This window comes from Ovis canadensis, chromosome 11, assembly GCF_042477335.2.
Source record: "Ovis canadensis isolate MfBH-ARS-UI-01 breed Bighorn chromosome 11, ARS-UI_OviCan_v2, whole genome shotgun sequence".
Classification (NCBI taxonomy): Eukaryota; Metazoa; Chordata; class Mammalia; order Artiodactyla; family Bovidae; genus Ovis; species Ovis canadensis.
In genome coordinates this window covers 49,582,605-49,596,546 of record NC_091255.1, presented here as the reverse complement: position 1 = coordinate 49,596,546, position 13,942 = coordinate 49,582,605, and the positions used below count along the sequence as shown (strand labels likewise).

The following is a 13,942-nucleotide window of genomic DNA, read 5'->3' as shown; positions in this document are numbered from 1 at the left end:
AAAAGAGAGTTACTAAAAATAAGTTATCTTTAAAAGAAAAATAGTTCATCAAACCAATTGATAACAGATAAAGGTAAAGAAAATAAAAACTGACCAGTACGAGGGAAAATACCTACACCCTACAGCTGTACTGTCACGCATATTCCCCATCAGGGCTGATGCTGGAATTATAATAGCAGAAGCCACTGACGATACCTCATAAAGCTTGTGTTCCAGTGACAAATAGCAAGAGTAATTTGTTCAGATTTAGCAGTGAACTCAAACAAAGGTTAATTAGGAAAATAAAGACTCTTTACAAGCATCTAAATGTCAAACCAGTCAAAGGATAATGGGTACACTAACATAAACAACAACAGGAAAGAAGCCTTCCGGTTGGACCAACACCCACTTGAGAGGGTATATAAGAGCCTCAGAGCAGAAAGAGACATTCTCACCCCAGGAGACTCGTCTTCTTTAAACCAAATCAATAAAAAACACAGCTTCCCAACACCATGGCTTGCTGTGCCCGCCTCTGCTGCAGCGTCCCCACCAGCCCCGCCACCACCATCTGCTCCTCTGACAAATTCTGCAGATGTGGAGTCTGCCTGCCCAGCACCTGCCCACACACAGTCTGGTTCCTGGAGCCAACCTGCTGTGACAACCGCCCCCCACCTTGCCACATTCCTCAGCCCTGTGTGCCCACCTGCTTCCTGCTCAACTCTTCCCAGCCCACCCCAGGCCTGGAAAGCATCAACCTCACAACCTACACTCAGCCCAGCTGTGAGCCCTGCATCCCAAGTTGCTGCTGACCGACGGCTGCCTCACCCAGTGCCTGACAGAGTCAACCCAGAAGCTTTAGTGCTCACCTGTCTCAGTACCTGCAACTAATTATGTCTCCGCTTTCAAAGTTGGAACAAGGCATTATCACAGACAACCCTCACAAAAAAACAAACCAAGAGACTTTCGATGGCCGTGTAGTAGACATCAGTGAACAAGGACAGCTGGAGTAGGTAGATGCCTACAGGTTTCCCAGCGTTGTTCAGTTCCTTCGTGTTAAATTGTATCTTTCTTTGGTGCTTTGGGAATTCTGTTTCCAGTCTTGAATGGCATCTTTCTGGAAATTGAGGTCTTCATGATTATTCTAATAAAGTTTACATCTCTGGCATAACATAAATGTCTATAGGTATTTCCATTTATTTTTGTTAACACATCGAATGTCTTTCTGAACTCCAAAGGTCAGCATTTTAACAAACTGAGAACATCTGCAAAGCTGAAAAGAGTGGCAGTACAGACAAATACTTCTTGCTTTTGTTGTTCTTGTTGTTTTAAGAAAACTAAATGGTGTTGCATATAAAATGGTCCAGGATATCAGCATAATTTCCCCGACTTGTCCTTCCTCTAAAATGGTTTAAGGTAGATTGGGAAACACCAAATATGATCCAAAGACCAAATATGACCTAATAGATCAACTAATCTAGATTAGATCTATTTGTGCAAAAAATATATAGCAATATTATTCATTCAATAAACATATTAAGTACCTATTACGTACCTTGTGTTTTACCATCCCTGCTAAAAATGAACTGATGGTCTGGAAATTAAGGCAGATATACACACAATATCCACTCACTCCTTCATACAATTAACAATTATTTATTGAACTCTAGCATTCTATTTCAGAGAAGGCAATGGCACCCCACTCCAGTACTCTTGCCTGGAAAATCCCATGGACAGAGGAGCCTAGTGGGCTGCAGTCCATGGGGTCGCTAGGAATCGGACACGACTGGGCGACTTCATTTCCACTTTTCACTCTCATGCATTGGAGAAGGAAATGGCAACCCACTCCAGTGTTCTTGCCTGAAGAATCCCAGGGACTGGGAAGCCTGGTGGGCTGCCATCTATGGGGTCGCACAGAGTCAGACACGACTGAAGCGACTTAGCAGCATTTTATTTTAATAAAAATATATGAATTATACTGTATAGCACAGGAATCGATACTCAAAATATTGAATAAACTATAACGGAAAAGAATTTGAAAAAGAATGTATTTCTATGCAGGGGCTTCCCAGGTGGTGCTAGTGGTGAAGAACTTGCCTGCTAATGCAGGAGACATAAGAGACACAGGTTCAATTCCTGGGTCAGAAAGATCCCCTGGAGAAGGGCATGGCAATCTACTCCAGTGTTCTTGCCTGGAGAATCTCATGGACAGCGGAGCCTGACAGGCTACAGTCCCTTGGGTCACAAAGAGAGGAACACAACTGAAGCAACTTAGCCCACACACATATATGTATGTATAACTGCTATAAACTTGAAATTAACACAACTTTGTAAATTAACTATACTTCACTTTAAAAAATGTGAGTCCAAAATGTGCATTAGAGAAGTGCTGTGGTATGGAAAAATTGAGAACAATTAAGAAATTAAGATTTAAGTGATAAAAAGGAAAAAAGACATAGTCAAATACAAGTTGACTGAAGGTGGAGATCAAAAGAGTATGGAAAAGATGTCGAGAGATACTAGGCAGTAGCGTAAGGTCACCAGTTTAAAAAGGACAGCTCTAGAAATGTCAAAACACAAGTGGCATATCTAAATGGAGTCTGTGCTCTGCTGTGCTTAGTCGCTCAGTCGTGTCCGGCTCTTTGTGACCCCACGGACTTCCTACCAGGCTCCTCTGTCCATGGGGATTCTCCAGGCAAGGGTACTGGAGAGGGTTGTCATGCCCTCCTCCAGGGGATCTTCCCAACTCAGGGATCGAACCCAGGCCTCCTGCACTGCAGGTGGATTCTTTATCGTCTAAGCCACCAGGGAAGCAAATGAAGTTTAGGCAACTGGAATTTGTGATTGTGTTCTAGAAGGAAGTAGATACATCAGGGAAGGTGAGGAAGGCTGTGTGAAAGATGGCAGTCAACAGAAGGCTGTTTTTCACACGCACGGAATGAAATTCTATGAGCTTGGCACAGAAGGGCTTTTGAGGGATAAAGAGCTGACTGGAAATACCAGAAGTCATTCAGTACTAATGGACTATCCAGAGGGGCCAAAGCTCTTTGTGTACCTTGGGGATTCTACTGGTATTCCAGAAGAACACACCAAAAGAATAAGGATCACAACCTTGGGAAGAGAACACATGAATCATACCTGCCCTGGAAAAACCTAAAACCTAACCTGAGAGGAGCAAGGGGATCTTCCAGAGGTTTGACGTCTTGTCAGAACAAAGCCCGACACTCAAAACTCTGCAACATAATTGAAATTTCCTAAAATGTGTTATCTAAAATGGATAGCATATAATTTAAAATTTCCAGACATGTGAAGAAGCAAGAAAATTTCACCTATAAATAAGAGAAAAAGCTGCCAATAGAAATAGATCCATAGATATGTAGATGTTAGAATTAGCAAACAATATCTTAAAGCAGATATTATCAATATTTTCATGGATTTAAAGGGAAGGATGAACAAAAGGGAAAAGAATGGACAAGATGAGGAATCTCACCAGAAAAAGTAAAAATTTTTAATTCTATTTGATAAATTAATAATAAAGCAAATGAAAATTCTAGAACTAAGATTGTAATTTTAAAAAGTCAACATTAATACCAGAATAGAAAATGCCAACTAAATCTTCTGGGCCAGTGTCAAGTAGTCCAATATGCATGAAATCCGAGTTCCAGAATGATAAGCAAGTGAAAATGGGGCAGGAAAAATTGGGGGAGGGGAAGCTGAAAATTTTCCAAATTTAGTGATATATTTCAGTAAATCACAAATTCAAGAATCTCAAACAGGATAAATACAACCTAAACACACACACACACACACACACACACACACACACCCCATTTAGATATATCATAGTCAAACTGCTGAATTAACAAAGATCAATAGAATATATTTTTTTAATGAGGGGAAAACCCACATTAAAAAGAGGGTATCAAAGAGTAAAAGGATGTTTAATTTCTATACAGTTAAGAACTCTTAGCATAGTGTTGAAATATAAGGAGAATTACTAAAATCAAAACCAACTTTGCTCAATGAATAATAAATTCTAAGAGACTATTTTAATCCTCTGTCTTAAGTCTCCAGGTTTGGTTTTGGTTGGTTGGTTGTTTTTCCATTATCAGCTATTTAAGGAAGAAGTACTCAGAGTTAAAAAATAATTGTTTATTCTGGATCATGAAAATTTTAACTTTGTCGGAGTAATGGGCTACCCACCCCATAAAGATCTTTAACATTCTGCAGACAATTTTCTCTGTACACTTTTCAAAATGAAATAAATACCACAATCAAAGGCAAGAAAACTGAAAATTGGAGATAAAACTTAAGAAAGAACCCAGAAAACTTACATCTCAGATCCCTATCCATTCAGTACTGCCCCAGGGAGTTCATCCAATGGAATTGCTGGAACTCGTACAAAAGACTTTTATTCCCAAGTTCCAGCATATTTAATTTTCATGAAATTGAGGCCTTCAAAATTAAATAAATTAGTAAATCTGAGAAAACAGCTTCCATGTCCCAGAAGAAATGCCTTTTGTAACTTTCTTCCTTCTATACTGAAGTGTAGTTAACGAAGGTTTAGCTTCCTGAGACTAAAAATTATAACAGAATTTATATTTCATTCTTATTAGAGATACAGATGAAAAATCAGTATCTCTGATATAAAAGTGAAGCATAGGAAAAGTAGAGAAGGCAAGTTTCAGGAAATCAAAGATTACAACTCCACGTTTTGATAACCAATTTATATTTTGGCATGTAGGGAAAAAGTGATGCCCATCAGTTATGTAAAGTGACTTTTCAGTTTGCACATGGGCATGTATGGTTCTCACACACACACTTCAAATTCAGTATACACTCAGTCCTCCACCATGTGAGCACAGCAAGACCACAAAAAGCATTGAAGATGGCTAATCACACAGAACACTTTTATGGTGGGGGCACAAACAAATAAATAGCATTTAAATGAGTTGTAACATTAATTTCAAAAGAAGACGAGCAGTTTTCAATGCACAGGATCAAAATCTGTAGGGATATGATTTCCTTTATGTGTAATCAGTTGTATCTATAATTACTGATTGCCCAAATTTTCTCTTTCTTTCCTTATTCTGTCAAAAGGACAATGCTTCCTGTGAAGATTTTCTGAAACAAGTGCTTTATCCTATTGGCACATGGAGATGGTGTCCTTATTTAGAAACCTGAAGTTATGGCTCTTTTACGAAGCATAAAACTCTTCTTCAGCAAATAAACAACACTAATGAATGTTCATATGAAAAATGCACCGGAAAACATCCTGTGTAGTCTGTAAATACCCATTTGAAGTGGGGTATATATAAAAGTCTCGGGAGGGAATGAGAGTTTTGGAGGCGGGCAATTGGAGTTTTGCAACTAGTCTTTGCCCTTCACTTCTGATAGAATGGCTTCTGACTGTTCCCCCACGGGCTGCTCTTCTGAATCCAGTGCCAGGGCTTCTGATTGTGCGCTTGCCTCAACCTGTTCCGTGGCAACCACTTGTCTCCCCAGCGCCTGTGCTACATCCAGCTGCCAGACCCCCAGCTTTCTATCCGGGTCTCGTCTGCCAACTGGGTGCCTCCCACCGTCCTGCTTTGCGGGGAGCTGTAATATTCCGTGCGTGCTGGGGAACTGTGCCTGGTGTGAGGACGGTGCATTCAACAGTAACGAGAAGGAGACGATGCAGTTCCTGAATGACAGGCTCGCCATCTATCTGGAGAAGGTGCGCGGGCTGGAGGAGTTGAATGCTGAGTTGGAATGCAGGATCCGGGAACAGAGTGAAGAGGATGTCCCGTTGGTGTGCCCTGATTATCAGTGTTACTTCGACACCATTGAAGATCTCCAGCAAAAGGTCTAGTATCTCATCACCCTAATGTTCCACCTTCCCACTCTGTGATGTGCTTTATGTTTCTACTACTACAAGAGTCTGTTCTGTGGAGGGAAACCAGGGAAAGGGGAGGGGCTTCCCAGGGGGAATGTGATGTAGAGGCAAGGGTACTGGACAAAAAGCCAGCAAACAGGGTGACCGGTGGTCCAATGGTTCAGACACTGTGCTTCCACTGCAGCGGGCTTAGGTTCCATCCCTGGTGGGGGACTAAGACCCCACGTGCCATGCGGCATGGCCCAAAAGAATAGAGGGGGAAAAAGTCAGTAAACATCAGCGCTAGCCTGTATGCTGCCGCTAATTACTAAATGACCACAATAAACCCGCTTATCCCTAAATTTACCTTGAGGAAAAGCAGTGTGATATCTAAAATTATTTCTGCGTGTAACACTGTACAAGTACATTATTTAACATAGATATGGAAATGTCATTTTTTAACCATATAATTTTACCTGGTAATTATGTCTTTTTCTTACTGATAAATTTTTATTATCATGGGTGGAGATGTAGTCATAATATAAACTCCTAGAGAGAAATCTACCTAAGTTCAGTGGCCAAGGAATACTGCAAAAATGTTTTTAAGTCATTAAAAAAAAAAAACAACCTTTTTATTTCTCTATTTTGTTTATAAATTGGCCCTCCTTTTTCCTTCATGAAATGATATGGTCAGTAAAAGCAGGCTGAAGGCCTATATTTTCTTATAAAGACTTTTAAAAGATAAACCCTGGCATAGTTATTAAATGAGTAGATATGTGGGTTTCTTTCAAAGAACCATTCATGACATAGTAACTTTCTTCCCAGATCTTGTGTACGAAGGCAGAAAATTGTAGACTTGCTGTACAGCTTGACAACTGCAAACTGGCTGCTGATGACTTTAGGTCAAAGTAAGTTTAATTTGAACTTTTTTTTCCTTGCAAGAAATTGCTTTACAATCTTGTGGTAGTCTCTGCCATATGTCAACATGAACCAATCATAATTTTATATATATATATATCCCCTTTATCTTGAGCCTCTCCTACCCCAATTCCACCCCTCTAGGACACCACAGAGCACAAGGCTGGGCTCCCTGTGTTATACAGCAGCTCCCCATGAGCTATTTATTTTCCCCATGATAGTACGTATATGTCAAAGTCACTTTCTCAGCTTGTCCTACCCTTTCCTTCCCCTTGCTGTGTCCACCAGACCATTCTCTACATCTGCATCTCCATTTCCTCTCTGTAAATAGGTTCATCAGTACTATTTTTTTAGATTCCATATATATATATGCATTAATATACAGTATTTGTTTTTCTCTTTCTGACTTATTAATGATTCCCTCTGTGTAACAGGCTATTGGTTTATCCATCTCACTACAACTGACTCAATTTTTTCCTTTTTATGGTTGGGTAATATTCCATTTGTACGTATTATCTCAATGTATGTATGTATCTTTACATACATGCATGTACATGTATGTATCTTTATGTATGTGTGTATCAATGTATGTATCTTTATCCACTCATCTGTCAATGGAAGTCAAGGTTGCTTCCATGTCCTAGTCGCAGTAAATAGTGCTGCCATGAACACTGGCCTGCATCTGTCTTTTTGAACTGTGGTTTTCTCAGAGTGTATACCCGGTAGTGGGATTGCTGGGTCATATGGGGGCTTTATTCCTAGTTTGTTAAGGAATCTCCATACTGTTCTCCATAGCAGCCATACCAATTTATATTCCCACCAACAGTGCCACAGGTTCCGTTTTCTGCATATCCTCTCCAGCATTTATTGCTTATCATTTTTTCGATGATAGCCATTCTGATTGGTGTGAAGTGATGCCTCATTGTAGTTTTGACTTACATTTTTCTAATAATGAGAGATGTAGAGTATCTTTTCATGTGTTTATTGGCCATTTGTATGTCTTATTTGGAAAAATGTCTGTTTAAGTCTGCGCATTTTGTTTGACTGGACTATTTTTTTCTCTGATATTGAGCTGTATGAGCTGCTTGTATTGTGGACTTAGAAGCAAGTACAAGCTAGAGTAAGACCAGATCTGAATTCGAACTTAACATATGGTAGGCTCTTCCGCTTCTTCTCTCACATACCTACATGCACACATCACAAGGATTCCCTTTATAATATTTTTTCAAGCTAAGAATGCTCACAAAGCTTGAAGTTTTCATGATTTGGGTGTAGAAGAAATTATGGCATGTGGGTTCCTGGATGTCATGTGTCCCTCAGCTGTAGGGCTCAGCACTTTCCTCAGTGTCCAGCAGAGTAAGCATTGGCTGTATCTCTTTTGCTGTAAAAGGTACGAATCTGAACTCTCTCTTCGCCAGCTGGTAGAGACTGACATTAGTGGCCTGCATGGGATTCTGGGAGAGCTGACTGTATGCAGATCTGATCTGGAGGCCCATGTAGAGTCTCTGAAGGATGATCTCCTTTGCCTTAAGAAAAGCCATGAAGAGGTAAGGAAAATGGCAAAATCACTGAAGGACCCTCAAAGTGACAAAGTTAAGCTGGGAGAGCTCATGTTGAGTATATTCATAGAACTTGAGTAGATGTTGATTGATGTGGAAAAAACTCACTCTGGGCACTGTTACTATTCAGCCTGATCATTCTGGTGTATCTCTGAATGTAAACGTGAAATGACCACTGGCCAGTGCCAAATGGAGGAACTTCGCCTGCCTTTATTTTGGGGGGAGAACGTAGCTCCACAAATAGCTTTCCTGGGTGTTTTATGCCACTTTTATCTCTAACCCATAAAGTATGAAAATCAAGCTGATAATTGCAGAGTGCGAAGGTTGTTTCATAAAGGAGAAAAGATTCATGCAATATTTAGACTAATTTTTTTAATATTCTGCATTTATAAACTTTTGAAATCATCAATTGTGAATTATATAATTATCCTACATTTATGAAGCTGAAAACTGAAAAGCTGAATGATGTTACAGAGTATATCTTCCCTTTGAACATTTGTTTATGATAATAGTAACTAACATTGAGACCTTATGGTGCACTTAGGACTTGTTTAAGTGTTTTCTATGAATATGAACTCTCATATATCTCACAATAACTCTCTTGTAAGGGTAAAATCATACCTATTTCACAGATGAAAAAATTGAGTGATGAAAAGAGACTCAAGCTAGGCAATCTGAATCTAAATCTCACACTTCTCACTACTGCAAAAACCAGAAATGGGGTGCTATTGGTATATCACATTGAATTTTTTCCCCACAAGTCACATTCTTTACTCCATTTCCAACTCAGGAGGTCAACGTGCTTCGTGGACAGCTGGGCGACCGGCTCAGTGTGGAGCTAAACACTGCCCCCACCATGGATCTTAACAGAGTCTTGGATGAGATGCGTTGTCAGTATGAAACTGTGCTCGCCAACAACCGCAGAGACGTGGAAGAATGGTTCGCTGTTCAGGTTGGCACTTGGAGCAATAAAATGACAGGCATCCAGACTTCTGCCTAATTTGCATACTCTAATCATGCCTGTATTTCAGACAGAGGAACTGAATCAGCAGCAGCTATCCAGTGCAGAGCAGCTGCAGGGCTGCCAGACGGAGATCTTGGAACTGAAGCACACAGCCAACGCTCTGGAAATTGAGCTTCAAGCACAGCAGAGCCTGGTATGTAAGGGCAAGACCACTCCGTTTTGTCACTGAAGAATCATGCTTAAGATACTTACTATCCCCTATTCTGTAACCCAAAGGACAAACCCACAGTTTATGCAGCAGAAGGTCTGAATTTCCTTCCCTTTTTCAAGGATGCTGTTTACCCAGCTAGAAGCGGAAGTGATAGGTCGACAATTTGTAATGTACCACTAGGATGTCCTGACCTTCCTTTCTGGGCTTGGGCATGATCCTGCAGCATCCTCCAGAGACAAAGAGAGGGAACAGAAAGAGCAGAACGAGATAGGAACTTACAAACCAAAGGCTCTCCTTTGAAGAGATGTCTGTTTAGGTCCTCTGCCCATTTTTTGAATGGGTTGTTCTTTTTTAAAAAAATTTGAGCCACATAAGTTGCTTGCAAATTTTGGAGATGTTGGTTTCATGGTTCATGAATGTTTTCTCCCACTAACTCTTTTGTGGTTTGGGCCAATTTTCCAAGCTCACCATCACATTTAAAATGAAGATGCTCAGACTTTACATTCTATAACTATCTTAAACTTTCCCAGGATGCACACCTCAGCTGGACCCTTCCCTGTACCATGCTTCACCCAAGCAGCAAAAATACCATGTATTCAAGATTACACTAAGCATCTCCATTGCTGTGTGAGCCACATTAGGTCCTATAGAGAATGTCTAAATGAATAAGAGCTGAGCATTCATCTTGTGAGAGGCACAACGCTAATTTAATTCTCACACTAACCTTATAGGGTAAATCCCTCCGCTGACCCCATTATACAGATGAGGAAAGCTGAGGCTCAGATTAAGTAACAGGGGTTCACACAAGTTTTAAGAGGCAAAAGTGGAAGCTGAATCCAAGTGGTTCGATCTCAGAGCCTCTTCTCTTAACCACACTAGGAGCCAGGAGCCCATTACAACATTTTCTCTCAAATGCTTTTGATCTTCACTAGGCCACACTAGTAGGTTATAGGTCGCAGAGGCCATAGTGGTAATGATAACTCTTACTACCTTTAAAATTTTCCAGGCACTGTTTTAGACACTTTATGTATATTTACTCATTTAACCCTCCAACCATCCTATGAGGTTGGTACTTTGCACTCTTCATTTTTTATACAGTAAAACTGAGTTCAGACTGATGGCTCTAGCAGGTGTTAATCTTCGATCTTAACAGGACTTTTGACACCGTGGTGTTTCCAGGGTGGTAAAATAGTAGGAGATTTGGGGCTTTTAAAATGTATTTATACTAAATAAATAATGCCCAAACTGGAAAAAGCAACAACAACAACAACTGAGGCTCAGAGAAGCTAAGTAATTTTCCAAAGTCACATAGCTGGAAAGATAAGAGGAGAGCAGGGTTGGAAAACAGGCAATCTGGCCCCAGAGACTGTCCTACAACCACCTTCTTTACACGCTCTTTCCTTCTGCAGACAGAATCTCTGGAATGCACCGTGGCGGAGACTGAGGCCCAGTACAGCTCGGAGCTGGCCCAGATACAGTGTCTGATCGATAATGTGGAGAACCAGCTGGCTGAGATCCGCTGCGACCTGGAGCGGCAGAACCAGGAGTATCAGGTGCTGCTGGACACCAAGGCCCGGCTGGAGTGTGAGATCAACACGTACCGGGGGCTGCTGGACAGCGAGGACAGCAGGCAAGTTCCACACAATCCCTCTTAAAATCCCCCAGAGTCACACAGAGGCTCTTGAAGGACCATCCTGTTTCCCAAAGATCTGGCCATATTCAAACCTCCTTAAAGGAGTTAAAGGATATTCTTAAAGAGTGATGAAAAGCAGCAAGGCTAGTCACATGTCAATTGAAATGTTCAAAATGTTCTAAATTTCCAAGGCAGAAAAAATATAATATGTAACATTTCAAGCTGGGAGTTTCCCTTTGCTCCTGACTTCAGGAAACTCAGAAGAAATATTCCAGGGTACTGAATGATTTAACTACTAGACAAATGGCAAAATATGCATAACTTTTGGCTAATGGGACCTAAACAGGCATTAGAAAAAGCCATTAAGAGAGTAAATCCTAAGAGTTCTCGTCACAAGGAAAAAATATTTTTCCTTTTCTTTTACTTTGTATCTGTATGAGCTGATGGATGCTCAATAAATTTATTGTGGTAATCATTTCATGATGTATATAAATCAAATCATGCTGTACACCTTAAATTTAGACAGTGCTGTATGTCAAGTATATCTCAATAAAACTGAAAGAAGAAAAAAAGGAAAGTCAGTAACACACATAAGATGGCATTTGCCAACTAAAGAAAATACATAAAGGTTTATCCAACTGTCTCTGCTATAGTGAACATGAAGTGGCAATTCTTTCATTCAAATGTTATTCTGAAAATAGAGTTCTTCAAAATATAATTTGAAGGGCAAATTTTGGCATGATTTTTTTCTGAGTTGACATTTTATCCAGCTTCTCCATGTTGAGATTAGTTAAAAATGGATTTTTCACAGGCTTCCCTGTAACCCATGTTCTGCAACAAGCACGTCAAACAACACTTGTGAGCCATGCTCGGCGTACATAATTTGCACAGTTGAAAACAGCTGTCCCTGAAGGTTAAACACCCAACACAGCAGATGGAGGAAGGGAAGCCAGCAGAATCCTTGAGAGGAGACGGTGCTTCGATCAGGGACATCCAAACTTGAAATTCAAGTTAAGAACGCTTTTGTATTCTAAAATTGTCCTCTAAGCATGCATGAAGGATCTCTGTTTTGTCATTTCCTCTCTTGCTTGCTTATTTGTGATATTCTAGGAGTCTGTAAAGCTTTCTTGCTGCTCTCCAATAAAATGTTTTCATTCCTTTAGAATGGTAAATACAGACTTGTAGCTCATTACTGTTAATATAATAACCATTTGATGCCAAGATAATTGTCTAAAACAATGCCAGTAGTTTGATTTTGCCTAAACCCAGAAGGAAAATATTTTTTAACTCCTTGAATACAAATAGATTAGCTAATTCATGTAAAATGTCATATATCATGGAAGATAGGTGTGTATATATCATTCTGAGAAGAAACACTTGAGGATATTAATTATAAAAGTACTAGATTCCCTTTTTTTTTCAATTTGGCACAGGAAAGGGAAAAATCACTCATAATTCCATACCCCAAATATCCATTGTTGGTATTTTGGGAACTTCCAGTTTTCTTTCTTATAATGGTAGTAATCATAGTTGCGTATGCATTTAGTTTTAACCTATTTTTTCACTATGTTATCTAAGCATTTTCCTTCCTAATAAAAATATAAGATTGTTTCATGATCATTATTTTGTGGTTTCATAAAATACCTTAGGGTACATTGGTCTGTTATCGGACATGTTCAGTTCAGTTCAGTTCAGTCGCTCAGTTGTGTATGACTTTTGTGACTCCATGGATCGCAGCACGCCAAGCCTCCCTGTCCATCACCAACTCCCAGAGTTCACTCAAACTCATGTCCATCAAGTCAGTGATGCCATCCAGCCATCTCATCCTCTGTTGTCCCCTTTTCCTCCTGCCCCCAATCCCTCCCAGCATCAGTCTTTTCCAATGAGTCAACTCTTCACATGAGTTGGCCAAAATACTGGAGTTTAAGCTTTAGCATCAGTCCTTCCAAAGAACATCCAGGACTGATCTCTTTTAGAATGGACTGGTTTGATCTCCTTTAGAATGGACTGGTTGGACCTCCTTGCAGTCCAAGGGACTCTCAAGAGTCTTCTCCAACACCACAGTTCAAAAGCATCAATTCTTCAGTGCTCAGCTTTCTTCACAGTCCAGCTCTCACATCCATACATGACTACTGGAAAAACCATAGCCTTGACTAGACGGACCTTTGTTGGCAGTGTCTCTGCTTTTGAAATATGCTATCTAGGTTGGTCATAACTTTTCTTCCAAGGAGTAAGCGTCTTTTAATTTCATGGCTGCAATCATCATCCGCAGTGATTTTGGAGCCCCCAAAAATAAAGTCTGACACTGTTTCCCCATCTATTCCCATGAAGTGATGGGACCAGATGCTATGATCTTAGTTTTCTGAATGTTGAGCTTTAAGCCAACTTTTTCACTCTCTTCTTTTACTTTCATCAAGAGGCTTTTTAGCTCCTCTTCACTTTCTGCCATAAGGGTGGTGTCATCTGCATATCTGAGGTTATTGATATTTCTCCCAGCAATCTTGATTCCAGCTTGCGCTTCTCCCAGCCCAGCGGTTCAGTATAAAAATGAATATTTTCACACTTTTAAATGGCAAAGTAGAGAACTTCCAGAAAGATAAAGTAGATATGTATTTCCCCATTTCTCTTCCTAAGTATTGCTAGAAACCCTGGAAGTCATATATAAAACAAAAGCAGACTCTGGAAAGTTGGAAGAAGCCAAACCATCTAGATTCCTGCTATTCAGGGAACAACAGAGTGGTGAATTACTTGCGGTTTTGTTTTGCTTCACATACCCTGGAATTGTGAGCTGGAGAAACCAAGAACCCAGTAACACCAGCTGGTACAG

The 13,942-nt window shown here is 40.2% G+C and overlaps 2 protein-coding genes across 2 annotated transcripts; both read left to right on the top strand.

The window, feature by feature from the left end:
- The first annotated feature begins 207 nt into the window (after positions 1–207).
- On the top strand, positions 208–1,240 carry LOC138414705 (keratin, high sulfur matrix protein, IIIB4). Its single transcript, XM_069542431.1, has one exon. The coding sequence runs from the start codon at positions 492–494 to the stop codon at positions 786–788; it is 297 nt and encodes a 98-aa protein (XP_069398532.1). The 5' UTR covers positions 208–491; the 3' UTR covers positions 789–1,240.
- Positions 1,241–5,374: 4,134 nt separating this feature from the next.
- Positions 5,375–12,026, top strand: KRT40 (keratin 40). The gene is made up of 7 exons (XM_069542430.1): positions 5,375–5,821; positions 6,656–6,738; positions 8,139–8,295; positions 9,098–9,259; positions 9,339–9,464; positions 10,892–11,112; positions 11,927–12,026. Exons 1-7 carry the CDS (start codon positions 5,375–5,377, stop codon positions 12,024–12,026), a joined length of 1,296 nt encoding a protein of 431 aa, XP_069398531.1.
- The last annotated feature ends 1,916 nt before the right edge of the window (positions 12,027–13,942 follow it).

Bases quoted from the DNA above. Each gene is read 5' to 3' on its own strand.
- LOC138414705 (XM_069542431.1), top strand. From the start codon at position 492: ATGGCTTGCTGTGCCCGCCTCTGCTGCAGCGTCCCCACCAGCCCCGCC.
- KRT40 (XM_069542430.1), top strand. From the start codon at position 5,375: ATGGCTTCTGACTGTTCCCCCACGGGCTGCTCTTCTGAATCCAGTGCC. The intron at 5,822-6,655 runs GTCTAGTATCTC...CTTTCTTCCCAG, and splicing joins TTGAAGATCTCCAGCAAAAG to ATCTTGTGTACGAAGGCAGA. The intron at 6,739-8,138 runs GTAAGTTTAATT...TTGCTGTAAAAG, and splicing joins GCTGATGACTTTAGGTCAAA to GTACGAATCTGAACTCTCTC.